At 40.7% G+C, this 16,420-nt stretch overlaps 1 protein-coding gene across 3 annotated transcripts in view; it reads left to right on the top strand.

Annotated features, from left to right (window-relative positions):
- MYO1D (myosin ID) overlaps positions 1-16,420 on the top strand; it is a 364,381-nt gene that overhangs the window by 282,808 nt on the left and 65,153 nt on the right. The window contains exon 22 of one of the 3 annotated variants that reach the window (XM_078063488.1): positions 2,450-3,305. The exons of the other annotated variants lie outside the window; for them this stretch is intronic. Coding sequence (XP_077919614.1) covers positions 2,450-2,480 — 31 coding nt within the window. The 3' untranslated portion in view covers positions 2,481-3,305. Of the gene's footprint in view, positions 1-2,449; positions 3,306-16,420 lie in introns of those variants that run through there. 3 annotated transcript variants of the gene reach the window in all.

The raw sequence follows: 16,420 nt of genomic DNA, 5'->3' as shown, positions 1-16,420 counted from the left end.
TTACCCCGAAACAATGGTAAACAGATAAGCCTTTGGAAAATTCCCTTCCATCTGCCAAAGAGAGGGAAGAGAAATACTGAGGCATTTAGAATGGAAGGGAAAGACCTGGCAAAGGCATCTCTCCAGTAATGTCTGCCACTCGAATTAGCAGGCTTATTTTCCTTCTACTATTTAGTTCTAGCAAAGTAAGGACAATTCAAGGGATTTTAATTTGGATGCCTGTACTAATGAATAGTTTTCTTCGCCTGGGAAATTAAAGTATTTTTCTCAATCTGGGTCCTTGTTTAGCAAATTCCAACTCCTGTTAAAATACTTCTGTAAGTGGTAGAAAATGTGAACCTGGTTCTAGAACTATCAATTGCTTTCTTTCCCTCACATATGCATTCTGAGGTAAAACTTCTAGTTGCAGTCCCTCCTATCTTTAATATATGGAAGAATTTTAAATGTCTTTAAAAATTATAAATGGAAGAAAGAGATGAAGGCTGTCAAAACGCTAGATTTTTAATAATTTATTCTGGATGTTCCTATTCTGTGAATAAAAGGTCAAGTATAGATAAGAGATAAAATCCCTCCTCCCGGCCCCCAGAAAATTCAGGCTTGGAATTTTGACTTAGTATTAGTCATCAATTTGTTGTTGACTTCTTGAGGAAAGGTTAATTTGATTTCTGCTCTGTTTTCCTTTATTGTCAAGTATCATATCACTGGTGTAACTTTGAAAATTATATTGTGTTTTACAAGTACAGTGATGTGGCACATGATCTTATTTGAACCTGGGTTAATTGTGGAAATCCAAAGGTGAGAGGGATTTAAGTTCAGACCAATATTTTATCTTCCAGATAATTTCCCTGAAGAACATTCTGAGAGGTTCTCTGGTTAGAAGTCAGAAGGAAAGGGATCAAAATAACAAAATAAACCATTGACAGACTAGATCTGGGTCACCTTTAAAAATTTATAGAGAGGGGCGCCTGGGTGGCTCAGTCGTTAAGCGTCTGCCTTCAGCTCAGGTCATGATCCCAGGGTCCTGGGATCGAGCCCCGCATCAGGCTCCCTGCTCTGCGGGAAGCCTGCTTCTCCCTCTCCCACTCCCCCTGCTTGTGTTCCCTCTCTCACTATCTCTCTCTGTCAAATAAATAAATAAAATCTTTTAAAAGAGAGGATTTAGGATTTAAAAATCTATGAGCAACATTCCAACCAAGTTTCAGAGACAAGAGGAACAAGTAAAAAATTTTGAAAAAAAAAAATTGATTTGGAGATGGAGATTTGGGCATCATATTTTGTTAGGCTAACACAGTGCTATACCCAAAACAAATAATTAGGATAGCACGAGAAAAGAAAATTATACTCCAGTCCCACTTTCATGTGGAGATTTTTTTAATCCTAAATAAAATGCCCCCCAAATTGGTCCAAGAGTGTGTGGGGCCTAAAGAAACTTCTAAGTCATGCTGACCCCCGTGTAGGAAGGAGGGTAAAGAGAAAGGACATTACCCAGCTGAGGGAAGAAGCAGCCTCATGCAGAGGATACTGCAGTGTGGAGAGAGGTTGACGTGGTGTGAGGTGACGAGGAGTTCAGCCTGAACTGAAGCTTGTAGGACCACCCTACCTGGTACCCTCACCTCTTCAAGAACTGCATTTCAGCGAATAGCTGCCCCCCTTCAAAGCAAATAATAAACCAGAAAGAAAAGATCAAGAGAACCATGCATAGGCAATATGAAAAGAAGGAGCAAAGAAAATAAGGAAAGGCAAATAAAGAGAAAAGAAAAATATGGGAATTATCTTTACATTAAAAAAAAATTTTTAAAAAGGACAGCTCAAGCACAGACCTATCCAGAAACACCTGATATAGCCGGAGCAGCGAGTCCTGGCTCTATTCCACAGATCAGAAATTACACCAGAGGGGAGGGAGGGGACCCCAGGTCAAATACCAGTAGTTAGTATGCTAACAAAGTGAAACAGGCTTCTTTACTGTGGTTCTTCTCAGAGGCTTTAATATGCCCTGGTTCATTTTAGGGGCGCCCGACTGGCTCAGTGCCCAGAGTGTGTGACTCTTGATCTTGGAGTTGTGAGTTCGAGCCCCACGTTAGGCATGGAGCCTACTTAAAAACAGTCTTTTTTAAAAACGCCTTTGTTCATTTTAAATACAGCCAATAAGAAAGTTGTAGGGACATGTATGTATGTATTATGTGTGTTCATATATGAGTATGTATTATAGACAATTTCTGATTGTAGGAAATGGGTAACACTGTCTATCTCTGGAGGGGAAGGGGAGATACGTACTGGGAGAAAGAGGTAGGAGGGAGATTTATTTATTTTTTCACTCTAAACCTTTTGCAATAAATGTATGTTACTTCTCTAAAAATCTTTTTCATTTTAATAATAAACAAATGGTAGCTGGTTTTGAGGCCTATTATAGGTGGCTCTGAATTCATGGTTATTTTCTTTTCCTGTTCAGAAAAGTAGACAAGAACAAAAGAGCCTTCTGAGTTGAATGATCTATCTCATAGCATCTGAATACTATGAAAAAAACCTCTTGGATACACCTGAAACTAAATGTAACATCGTGTGTCAACTATACTGACATAAAAACAAACAAAATTTTTTTGAATAAAAAAAAAAAAAAGGATAAAAATAAACCACCAGCCAAACAGAAAGCCTCTGCGAATATCCTTGTTGCGTGTGGCCCTGCTGTCGAGGGCACGTGGGCCCAGGGCCAGGTCTCCTCCTCAGTGGCGGCCGGGCCAGGGTGTGCCAGGCCTGTCTGCCCTGCAGAGGTTATGGAGATGGCCGGCTGGGTGTTTGGCTTGTGTCTCAGCCTCAGCAGCGGCGACCTGCTGGTAGGGAGCTTTCCTGCCCACTCGCGAACAGATGGTCTCACGTCGGCTGCCCGGGCTACAGAGTCACCAGAAACCCTGCGATTCTGAGCCATCAGAGGACCCATCTGCCCTAAGCAGCTGCCCAGGCATTTGCCTGACTGGATGCTGGAAACCTCCGTGTAACCCTAGTCTCAGGCATAGAAACTTCTTTTTCTTTTTCTGTTTCTGTGGATGAAAGCCAGAAGTCAGTACCGTCTGCTTCTTGTTTTTCATAAGCAGTATCTTTAATATCTGCTTAATTAAAAGAGCGCCATTGCTTCTGTTCTTTTAACTCAGGGCTAGACTCAGACCAATAAGCAGGCCATCGGTCTGGCCCGGGGAGTACAGGCAGGGGGAGCTGGGGAAAGGAGGCCTCCTGACCAGGGTCGGACAGCCAGTGCTCACCGCCTCCCCACTGCTCACATGTGTGTCTCCTTCTCCTCTGTCCCTGACCCTGACCCCAAATACGCCTTCTCATGTGTTCCCTTGATCTGTATTCCCAGATTGCTTTCCTTGTATGCTGGGTTACTAATCATAGCCGTGTACATAACAATTTAAAATATTAAATAAAGATAGGTGAGAATAATATAGGTAGCCAACTATAGAGCCTAGAGATTATGATTAGGAAGAGTTTGGGCCATTTAAAATTATAATTACTGAAGGCATCTCATTGATGGCAGGAGAAAAGTGAGTGGCCAAAATTCACCATCGTCCACCTCCCAGGACAGATACACATGTGAAAACACAGAAAGAGATGCCGACCTCCCATAGTACCAGCAACTCTAAATGTTGCTCAGCCCCAGGCCCACTGAGAGGGACGTCCTTCACCTCTGCTCACGTGTCACCTCATCAGGCCTTCCCTGACCGTCTTGTTAGAGAACAGCAGTTTACCGCCCCCCAAGCGCTCCCTGTCCCCCTGCCCTGCTTAACTTTTTCCCCCAGCTCTCATCTCCAACTGACACTGTATCTTTACTCAGTTCTTTATCACATGTATTCCAACTAGAATGCAGGCCCCATGTCAGCAGGGACTACGCTTCTGTTGTTGGCTGCAGTTGCCCTCGTGTTCAGAACAGAGCCTGGCACTCAGAGGACCCCCAGTAGGTCACCGGTGACTGCCAAGGCTGGCTGCCGGGGCCCACTGGCTGTAGGACACTTCCAGCCCTTCCTCTTGCCAACCAGAAGGTGGTGACGGAGCCCTCCTTGTATAGGAAAGAAAGGAAGAACCCTGTTAAAATTTCCTTCCCTTTAGGAATACCTCTCTCCTGTACGGGTTACAAGATTACAGCTCTAAGCACTGTAAGACATCTGGGGACAGAAGTGAATAGGGATTTCCAGATATTAAATCAGCAACTAAGAGAGCTACCAAGAGAGCCCTGGGTGTGCTGTATGCTAGGGGTTGAGGCTTTTCATTTACTTCTTTTCAACAACTGAAGAACTACAAGTAATTTCAGACTCCCCTTGTCAGTAAGCTGACAGGGACACAAGATGTAGGGATTCCTGCTCAGATCGGCAGCTGCAGAATAAGTAAAAGACTTCAGAACCACAACTAGAGGCTGTGGGCATCAGCCGGCTCCCCAGCTGAAAGGCTGAGAAATGGATTCTCACTGGGAATTGGGAGAGTGGGAAAAGGAGCCCAGCAGAATCCATATGCACCTTTTGGGCAAGAGCTTCTGGACTAAATAGATGTCTCCTTAGTTATGAGACCTATAAAGGAGCACAATGGCAGTAAGAAAGACTCAGACTTCTTTTCAACTTGTCTCAAAAATGATGAAGTGGCACATATTCTATAATTGTCATTTTAAATGTGAAAAACAAAAAAAATAATATATTTTAAAGTTACGAGATTATTTTAGAATATCTTTTCTCCCAGAAAAAAGCAACTAGTAACGTATATAGATTCACATAAAATGTTCATAGTGGGGAAAAAAAAATCTCAATTCATGCACCATCTTTGGTAAGATAGAATCATTACCAAATGAAGCAAGGAGTTATATCGCGGTCTTAGGAGGAAGGGTATCAGGCCTAGAGATATCATAGAAAATGAAAAGAACCCAACTGAGGCTATAAAGAGAAAAGAAATTTTGGTATGAAATAGAAAAGGAAAGCAGCTTATATTACTAGATGACTCAGAGAACTTGTCAGAAAAAAAAATCAGGGAACAATTTGTTAAAGGATATTATATTGCTTGCTGACCAAAAGAAATGAAGGGGAAAAAAAAGAAAAAAGGAAAAACAAGCCCAGCCTAGCTAAATTATGCCATTCAGAATTAGTAACTTCTGGCTTTCCATATCTGAGGCTTCTCTGATGCAAAACAGTTCTTGGTCTTCTCTGTTTAGCATATGCATGAAATTAACAGACCTAGTAGAAATGAGTATTTGACAGGAAACAGGCCGTGTGGCTTCTGGCCTAGCTCTGCCACCAGCTAGCTCTAAGGTCTTGAGCAGATCAACCTTTTTTGTTCTACAGTTTATGTGTAAGATTAAAGGTCTGCACCAAATTTGTTCATTCAGTTAAAATATATATATATTTCTGTTCGCATAATGATGAAAAAGTCCTGGCAGTGTTTCCCAACACTGTAAATAAACTTCACACTACTGAATTGTACACTTACAAATGAGTAAGATGGTAAAAATGAAAGTCAGGGTTTAGCCAGCACCATAGAAAACAAGGGGGAAAATATTTCTTGAGGTTCAGTCACACATCAGACATCATCTTATGGCATGGGAATACATGAAGTATTCTCTCTCCCTCAAGAAGTTGGTGGTCTATTGAGGGAGACAAGTGTATAACTCATAATAAGTTTGTAGAAGTACAGAGAAAGTGACTTAAAGCACAGAGGTCAGGGTATGTCTCTCGATGGGAGAAAGAGATGGGGAAAATGTTCTGGGGAAGCCTCATCAAAGAGAACTGGCATTTGTACTAGGCTTATAAAGAGATCTCCAAGTTAAAACGGCAGGCTTGCACTTCTAGCCAAGTTGGAGTAACAAGGATGAGATTTACTCTCCTGTCTGATGCATCCATAAGCAGACAAAATACATGAAACAGTCATTTCCAAGATACTGGATATCAGACAATAAAGGATGTTGATTTATGAGAGACAACAAGCAAATGAGATGGGCCCTACGGTTGCCCCAGCTTACTGCCGTGAGGGAATATGCAGGCCATGGCTGAAGGAGGGAGAGAACCATCGTGGAACCTGGGAGACTAAGGCCATTGAACTTTGCAGGACAGGGTAACAGGAGAGAGCTACACAGAGAACTCTGGAGACCTGCAGGGATCCCTGTTACATATTCATCTGAGTACTGATCAGTGCATGTGTATTAGAACACTACCTGAGAACAAAAGAACTATACAAAAAGGTAGCAGTAACAATGCCTGGCATCACAGAGAGTGAAGAGTAGTTCCTGTTCCCAGTAGCCAGACTGGGGAACCTCATCATTCACAGGGCATTGAGTATAGTACACACAAGGGTCTTGCTTCAGTAGTGGGGAATAATTGGCCCTAGGCTTAGCACTGCTCTGGTTTCCTCTGATAAATCTTAAAAGCAAGATCCAAAAAGATCAAACTGGGGCACCTGGCTGGCTCAGTCAGTAGAGCTTGCGACTCTTGATCTTGGGGTGGTGAGTTTGAGCCCCATGTTGGGTGTTAGAGATTACTAAAAATAAATAAATGAAAACTTAAAAAAAAAAAAAAAGATCAAGGGACACCTGGGTGGCTCAGTCAGTTAAGCATAGGCCTTCAGCTCAGATCATGATCTCAAGGTCCTGGGATCAAGCCCCACATGGGGGGCTCCCTGCTCAGTGGGGAGTCTGCTTCTCCCTCTGCCTCTGCCTCTCCCCCTTACCCCTGCTCGTGCACATGCACTCTCACTCTCTAAAATAAATAAATAAAATCTTAAAAAAAAAAAAAAAGATTAAATTATTTCCAAATAACTTCAACCCAGAAAAAGCTCAAGACTATTTAAAGGAATACAAAGTTATCCAGCATTTAAGTAGGTAAAGTTCACAGTGTCTGGCATTCAGTCAAAAATTAGCAGGCCTGCAGGAAAGCAGAAAAATACAATCCATTATGAGAAGAAAAATCAGTCAAAACCAACCCAGAATTGCCACAGATGTTAGAAATAGCCAACAGGGCTATTAAAATAGTTACTACATTGTAATAATTGAAGACACAGAAGGTATCCAGAAAGACCCCAGTCAAACTTCTGGAAGTGAAAACTACAGTGTTGGACATGAAAATGCACTGGGTGGGATTAGCAGCATATTAGACACTACAGAAATAAAGATTAGTGAACTTGAAGACAAAGCAATAGAAACCATCCAGAATGAAGCACAGACAAAAAGAGAAATTTTTGGAAAAAGGAACAGATCACCAGTGAGTTGTGGAACAACTTCAGTCAGTTAATATATGTGTAAATGAAGTGCCCAACCAAAGAGGGAAGACAGAAAAAATATTTGAAGATATAATGGCTGAAAATTTTCCAAATTTGACAAAAACTTTATAAACCCACAGATCCTAGAAGTTACATGCAAAAAATCATGAAGAAACTACACCAAGGCATATCACAGATTGCTCAAAACCAGTGCTAAAAATTAAACTTTAAAAACAGCCAGAGGAAAAAGACACATTATGTACAAAGGAATAAAGATAAAGGTGTCGCAGATTTCTTGTCAGTAACAATGAAAGCAAGAAAACAGTGGAACAACATCTTTTGTTTGTTTGTTTTAAGTTTATTTATTTTTTTAGTAATCTCTACACCCAACATGGGGCTTGAACCCACAACCCCGAGATCAAGCATCTCATGTTCTTCTGACTGAGCCAGACAGATGCCCCAGAACAACATCTTTGAAGTACTTAGGGAAAAAACTGTCAACCTATAATTCTATAGCTTTCAAAAATGAAGATGAGGGGCGCCTGGATGGCTCAGTTGGTTAAGCCTCTGACTCTTGATTTCAGCTCAGATCATGATCTCAGGGTTGTGAGATCAAGCCCCACATTGGGCTCCACACTGGGGATGGAGCCTGCTTAAGATTCTCTCTTTCCCTCTCCCTCTGCCTCTCATCCCCCCCCCACTCTCTCTCTCTCTCTCTAAAAAGAAAATATAAAATGAAGATGAATTCAAGACTTTTCAGAGACAGAGAAACTGAAAAAATTCCTTACCAGTAGACTCACAGTACAAGAAATGTTAAAGGAAATCCTTTAGACAGAATAAAAATATACCACATGAGACATACAGATCTCCACAAATGATTAAAGAGCAATTAGAAATAAGAACTACATGAGTAAATATATAAAATTCTTTCCTTGTTATTTCATTCTTTTTAAAAGATAATTATCTGTTTTAAAAATAGCAGTAACAAAGTAGTATGGGTCAATTCATGAAGAGAATATAACAAAGCTAAATGTTTATGCCTCTAATAAGAGAGTTTCGAAATATAGGAAGCAAAAACTGATCTGCAAGGGAAAATGGACAAATCCACAATTATCATTGGCAAGTTCAATACCCCTCTCTCAACAGTTGATAGAACAAATCAACAGAAAATAAGTAACCGAATTGACCTAATTAACATTTATAGGACCTAACAACATCAGAACCCACATTCTTTTCAAGTACACATTTGCCAAGATAGACTATATTCTGTCTGAGCCATGACACAAGTCACAATTAATATAACAGATTCTGAGATCCCTGCCATGAAATAATAAAAAGATCTCTGATAAATCCCTAAATAATTGGAAGCTAAATAACACACTTCAGAGTAACCCATGGGGGTCAAAGAGGTAATTAAAAGGAAGGATAGAAAGTATTTTGAACTGCATTAAGATGAAAACACAACATATTGGACGCCTGGGTGGCTCAGTTGGTTAAGCGACTGCCTTCGGCTCAGGTCATCATCCTGGAGTCCGGGGATCGAGTCCCACATCGGGCTCCCTGCTCAGCGGGGAGTCTGCTTCTCCCTCTGACCCTCCCCCTTCTCATGCTCTCTCTCTCTCATTCTCTCTCTCAAATAAATAAATAAAATCTTTAAAAAAAGAAAACACAACATATCAAAATTTGTGTCATGCTGGGCGCCTGGGTGGCTCAGTTGGTTAAGCGACTGCCTTCGGCTCAGGTCATGGTCCTGGAGTCCCGGGATCGAGTCCCGCATCGGGCTCCCTGCTCAGCGGGGAGTCTGCTTCTCCCTCTGACCCTCCTCCCTCTCATGCTCTCTGTCTCTCGTTCTCTCTCTCTCAAATAAATAAATAAAAAATCTTTAAAAAAAAAAAAAATTTGTGTCATGCTGCTAAAAGCATACTTAGGTGGAAATTTATAGCACTAAATACCTAGAATAGAAAAGAAGAAAGGTCTCAAATCAGTAACCTCAGCTTCCTTTCCAAGTAACTGGAAAAACAACAGCAAATTAGACCAAAGAAAATGGAAGAAAGAAAATAATAAAGATCAGAGCTGAAATCAATGAAATAGAAAAATGAAAGCAAATATCAATGAGACCAAAATAAAATTGATAAGCATCTAGTCAGATGATGAGGAAAAACAGAAGACACAAATCACCAATGTCAAGATGAGACTTGCATACAGATTCTGAGGCTATTAAAAAGATAACCAGGATATATCTTTATTAATATTTTATGCCCACAAGTCTGGTAGCTTAGATGAAATGGACAGATTCCTTAAAAGGCACAGACTATCAAAGGTCACACAAGAAGAAATAAATAACCAGAATAGTTCTGTGTCTATTCAAGAAATTGAATTAGCCATCAAAACTTTCCCACAAAGAAAACTCACAATCAGATGGCTTCACTGGTGAATTCTATACTCTTAAGGCAGAAATAATATGAATTTTGTACAAACTCTTCCAGAAAATTGAGAAGGAGATCCTTCCCAACTCATCCCATGAGGCTAGCCTTATCCTGATACTAAAACCAGACAAAAATATCACAAGAAAAGACACAACTACAGCAATACTCATTGGGCATGGAGATGTGAAAAAAAATCTAAGCAAAATTTAGTGTTCCACTCTAGCAGTATATAGAAGGAAAAATCAAATTCAACAATATAAAAACTGAATAATCCATATGACCAAGTGAGATTCATCTGAGGATGATTTAACATTCAAAAATCAATATATGTAATTCACCATATAAATAAACTAAAAGGAAAAACCATATGACATTTCAATAGATGCAGAAAAAGCATTTGACAAAATTCAATGTCCATTTCTGATAAAACTCCCAGCAGACTGATAACAGAAGTAACTTCCTTAATCTGATGAAGGGCATTTATGAAAAATCTCAAGGCAATATCATATTTAATAGCGAAAGACTGAATGCTTTCTCCCTAAGATAGGATTCAGTCCTGTTGGATAACTTTTGGATAACTGTATTGTCCATTGGGATAATTGTATTAATTGAATAATTTGTATCATCACTTTTACAATATCATTTTGGAAAACAATTAGGACAGTTTTTTAAAAAGTTAAACACACACCTGCCATCTATTTCAGTCCTGCTGCTGCTAAGTATTTAACCAAAGGAAATGAAAGTAAACAGCCACATACAAACCTATACAGAGATATTCAGAGCAGCTTTATTTGTAACAGCCAGACACTGGGAAAAATCCAAAGGTCCGTTAACAGGTGAATGGAGAAGCCACCTGCTGTCTGTCCAGACTGTGGACTCCTACCCAGCGGTGAGAAAAGTGAACTGTGTATACACACTATGAACTTCAAAATTCCTTGCAACGTGAATGCTTGATGAAAGAGGCCCACCTGAAAAGTGTACATACCATATGATTTCATTTATATAAAACTGTAGGAAATACGAATTAATCTATAGTGGTTGTCTGAGAAGGGAGAGTAGGGGAGGCAGAGAGACGGGATCACAGAGGGGCACCAGGAAATGCTGGGAGGCGGTGGGTGTGTTGAGTGCGGCGCCGCTTTCCTGGGTACACCCACACCTCAGAACTTGTCAGATTGCATACTTTAAATATGCGGAGTTTATTGTATGTCAGTGATACCTCAATACCGTTGTTAATAAGCGTGGACCTCGGATCTGGTGCCTGGGGTGGGATGTGCAGGGGAGAGGGGCAGTGTATTTGGGGCAGAAGAAAGCAGGAACCAAGCCATAACGGAAATACTTGAAAATACACAGGCCCTGTCTAAGAACAGTGAGCAGGAGTCCAGTGCAGTGGCGGGAGAGGCTAGGTGGAGGGGAGTGGCAAGGAAAAACTACCAGAAAGGGAAGTAAGAAGGACCAGATTGTCAAGGACTTGAAGGCACTTTAATGAGTTTGAATTGATGCCAAAGCCAAAGGAAGTCACCACAGAGAACATGGCAGAGTGAGAAGAGGGGTCAGGCTGGAGGCCTAGGGGATTCCTGGATTTCATGGACAGAAGCTCAAAAAGATAGGAGGACGCTTGGGTAGAGTCCTGTCTTGGAAAGAAGAGGGCACCATGGTCAAGTGCCTCAGCAGGAAAGGGGATTCAGCCCCCAGAAAAGTCCATTTGACTTGACAGCCTTTGGAAGTGCCTTTAGTAAAGTGTTGGTGGCAAAAGCCAAATTGTTAAAAAAAAAATTATAAGAAAGAAAGATTATATGAAAGTATAGTCTGATCTTTAAGATATTAGCTTCTCTTTTGATGCTAAATTCTATGATTTTAAACTCAAAAGTTTAAGTGTTTATACTGCCCAAGTTTAAGAAGACCAGCTCCCAGCACCTGTTGTGTAGGCGAGAACCTGACAAGCCAGTTGTAGGAGATGAGTCCCAAACTCAGCCAGCTCATCCTGATTCCCAGGTCAGCAAGGTCCTGCGGTGCTTATTCTACCAGCTGTCAAAGCAGTGATTCTGTAATTGGGAAGTAGCTGGGGGTCCTGAGAAGACCGGGGTTCAGTTCTTAAACCCCTACACATAGGGATTCTGATGCCCTTCAGACTCACTGCCCCTGGGACCCCCCCCGCCCCCTGTCATTTGATGGTGGTTTATTGGACCTCTCATATGGTTGAAAAAAAGAACTTAGGACCACTCACAAAGGGAGATATTTTTACCAAGGAACTTATTTCATGTATACGAGATTTCAAAGCCATGTTCTGTTACCTTCATAGGTACAGTTTCTGCCAACCATTTTTTCTGTTTTATAAACCTGAGCATTCTAACAGGTAACTCAGGGGTCTCTCTGAAACTTGTTTCTGAATGTTAAAAGTTCCATCTGTCGGATTCTTATTTAGGCTCTGTTTTCAACTCTCACAAGTGGAAGCTCGATCATATTATTCACTATTTTGTGACTAGGCTGAATCCTTGGTAAATAAACTTACTGTTGTTGTTAGTTAAATAATAGGCATCTGTTCAGAAGAGCAGAACTCAAGCCTGAAAGTATACCTTTGGCAAAATGAAAAGTATAAAATAAACATCCGAGCACCTGACAAGTCTTAATTAATTGTTAGATATCACACATTATCTCTGCTCTGAATCACTTACTCTTCTTAATAAATTTTTTTCCAAATACTTATTTATTTAAGTAGTCTCTACACCCAGCGTGGGGCTCAAACTCATGACCCCAAGATCAAGAGTTGCATGCTCTTCCAACTGAGCCAGCCAGGCACCCCTCACTTACTCTTTTCCAAAGAGTGGCAATAATAAACCAAAGCTGATGTTGATCAGATTGAGAAAATCGGATATTAACCCACAGAAGCACATTTCTTAGGCACGTGGACTACCATCATATTTAGTCCGGTTTGAGTGGTTTTGATACCCTGAATAGGGTCTGAGGTGTTTTTGATATGTATTACAGAATTTTCTTTATTGTACTGTTAGAAAATGTTTTCATCTTTATTTTATACAAGATTAGAGTTAGAACATCACAGTGTCCTAAGAAAGCCTTGGCAGGTGGCTCATACAGGTTCCTGAATGGGCTGCCCTTTGTTGTGTCCATCCTGGACAGAAGAGTAAGAGGGTCAGGGAACCCAGGTTCCTTTAAATATAAAGCTTTAAAAACTTGCCATCGGTCCCAGGACTTGGAACCTAAATAGCGACTAGAACAGAGTAGCTAGCTTGTGAGCTCTGCAGTGTTCTTTGTCTTGCACACTTGAGAAAATAGACATTTTGACATGCTTCCTCTTCCTTCTCCCTGACTCACCCCTGATCTACCTAGCAATGAGCTAAATTTATTGCAATTTTTTCTCGGATTCTATTAGTGGGTTCCCTTTAGTAGGTAAAAAAGAATCAAGTATAAGGCTTTTTGTGGCTTTGAGGTTCCTGTCTGCCTTGTTTCTGCACCCCTCCACTGTTGCCACGTCTCTCAGATGAGGGCATTGATTGACCACAAACCCAAATAAAAAAGATGCTTCCTCAGTGTTACGCATAATAGGAACCTGCCTTTTAAAAAGGCCCATTTTCTTTCTCCTTGCCATGGGTACATGAACCCTCTGGGCTGATGGCCACTAGGGGTAGTTGAGCAGCGAGTCATCCTAGGAATTCTCCAGACTATGTGACGAATTCATTCCTGACCCTTCAGTCCAGCTGTCATTTCTCTGAGGGGCAGCCATCTGGGCAAACTCCAAAGCAAAGGAACAGGAACCCTAAAAAGAGAACAGAGGGAAAACAAAGTTAGGAGAAGACCACCCCAGAGGGAACGGTGAGTAAAGGCCACAGTATGAGATGGAAAGAGGAGGCCCCCTGAGCAGACAGAGCCCTCACCACATCCAGTAAGGCTAAAATAGTAAGATCGGTATCCATAGGTCACCCCCAAAATCACCTTGTGTTGTGTGCAGTCACACCATGTGTGGGCTTGACACTGTTTAGCCAAACAAGATGTATTCTAAGTCAGACTGATAATAAAACCTTATTAATTTCTGTTTTACACATTCAGAATTTTCATCGGTGAGTAAAAGGATACAAAAGAGATCGAATGTAAGACTTTGTACCCTGAGGCTCCTGCCTAAAGATTTTTTAATGGGTTAAGCTCTATAGACCAGATGAACCGATGGTGGTAGGGGGTGGAAATACAGGAAGTGTGAAGGACATTGGGTCTGGACCAAAAGGAGCCTCAGATCATTTAGATCCGTGTTAATTATTTCAGTTTTACCCTAAAATATCTTCATCGTGCTTTAGTCTTACGTTGACAGAATATAAACTGGATTTTTTTCATCAAAATTAGTGCTTTACTTTTGATTTCTGTATGTCAGCTTTTTATTGCTTTTATTCATAACAATAATAGTAACAACTACTCCTTAAGGTCCTACTGTTGTGCCAGTTTATTTACATAAATTATCTGATTTACTCTTCAAAGTCACTCTACAACAAAGGAGACATACTTACCCATTTTACAGGAAGAAAGTGGGGTTCAGAACCTATAAATGAATTAAAATTTTAAAAATAAAATAAAAATAAATAAAAACAGAACATATGAGTGATTTACCCAAGATGACATAGCTAATACATGACAGAGCAGAGTCAAATTCAAGTTCTCTGACTCCAGAGCTCATGATCTCTGAAAGCTACTGGCTTTATGTTAGGACCAGGAGCCTAAAAAGCTCCACAGGGATAAGCTTCTTGATTTTCCCAGGGCTTCAACTGCAGCTCATCTTGTATGCCTTTGCTTTCATTTCCTCAACCTCTAATAATGAGCCCAGCTCAAAAAATGCCAGGCCTTCACAGGTAAGTTAGATGCCAGAGATACAACAGTAAGCAACACCCTGTTCCTTACCACACCAAGTGTGCAAATGGATAGTGGAAAGCAGTTACAGTTGTGCCAGGCACCATGAAGGTGAACTAGGAGTGCTGGAAATAAGAGGTTTGCTAAGAAAAGTATTAGGGAAGACTTACAGGAAGGCATGTATGTAGCCTGATCAAGGGAACAATTTGTAGAGGCACTGCCTATATTTTGGAAGAAATAAAATTGAATTTATTTACTTAACATGCTATAATTTAAACTAATTCCATTGAATTTGCCAGCCTTACACAATTTCATCTTGTATGCGTCAGTCTGAGTAATCATTCCTTGCCAGGACTGATACAATTGTGTTCCCTCTGTCTACTGTAAACAGTCCTACTGTTTACAGTAGACAGATGGAGACAGAAGACAGTAAGACTTCTTTCGTGGGAAGTCTTAATTGGGACTGAAATTATACCTAAAACTGAATAAATGTGAATTCTCATCACTTATACTGGGTGCTAAAAGATAATGGAAAATTGTTTTTAAAGCCCTGAGGAGAAAGTATTGTCAACCTATATAATTCTTTACCTAGCCAAAGTATCAATCCAGTGTGAAGTTAAAAAAAGAAAAGAAGGGAGGGAGGGAGGAAAGAGGGAAGGAAGGAAGAAAGAAAAGGAAAAGAAAAGAAAACAAAAAGCCAAAATGAACAAGGGGAAAAAAACATCAGAAAAGCAGGGAGTTTTCATACATCCTTTCTTAGGAAATGTTCTGAGGATATATTCCAACAAACTACGGTAATAAAAGAAGAAAGGAAGATATGTGAGCCAAGAGACAGTAGATCCAAATCAGGAGGGAAACAAAGTCCAAGTGGCAGCTGGTGGTGTAGACTTTTTGAACCATCAGTCTAGCTCTGAGCAAGGGCTTCAGTGAATGGGACCTGGGGAAAAGGGGATTCCGAGAGTTTTATTCTCTCCTTAAAAGGCAAGACCATGAAAGAGAAAAGGCAATTGTCAGTTCCACGGGGGGAGAAAACAGTCAAGAGAGAACATATTTGGGGTTATTACTTAAGTACTTCATTAAGTAGTGAATAATAATTACATGATTGCAATAATAAAGCAGTGCTTGGTTTCCAGCTTTTGGACTTAATCTTAGACAAAGTATAGAAGCCTTAGTTATGTTACAAAACATGAGTTGAAAAAAAAAAAAAAAAAACATGAGTTGATAATATTTTTTTAATGCCTTCTATGTTCCAGGCACTGTTCTAGGTAATGGGGATAGAGACAGTGAACAAAATAGCCCTCGGCACTCACATTCTAGAAAGGGGGGAAGCAATGAACACATGTAAATAAGTAAGATAATGTCTAGAGTCTATGAAGAAGATAAAATAGGATGACATGATGACAGAGCACAGCTGGAGATAGGAGGTTGCTTTGCTCACATGGAAGACCTCTCAGAGGGAGTGACACTTCAGTTAGGATTTGAATAATGAGAAGGACAAGATCTGGGGTGTTACCAAATAGAAGAGCAAAGGCCCTAAAACAGTATTTCTCTGTGGTGGTCAAAAGATAGAGCCAGTCCCATTGGAGCAGTGTGAATGAGGGGGAGAGAGAGCAGGGAATGGAAGTTAGAGCCCAGGGCAGATCCTTTAAGGCTTTATGGGCAATGGGAAGGAGGTTGTAGCGAGAGACTTTTTTTGCAAGGGGAGTGATATGAGCTGATTTATGTTCCAGAAAAAAAATCACTCTGGCCATTTTGTAGAGGATGGATTGTAGCGGGACAAGGACTTGATGTGGCTGGTCCAAGAAAGAGAAGGTGGTCGCTGCACTAGCATTTTAGCAGGGGAGATGGTGAGGATACATTTGGGGGATGATGATGACAGGGCTTACGTAGGGTGAAAGGGAAAGAGAGGAGTGATATCTGCCCGG

This window comes from Halichoerus grypus, chromosome 2 (genome assembly GCF_964656455.1).
Source record: "Halichoerus grypus chromosome 2, mHalGry1.hap1.1, whole genome shotgun sequence".
NCBI classification, from domain to species: domain Eukaryota; kingdom Metazoa; phylum Chordata; class Mammalia; order Carnivora; family Phocidae; genus Halichoerus; species Halichoerus grypus.
This window is presented reverse-complemented; position numbering and strand designations above follow the sequence as displayed.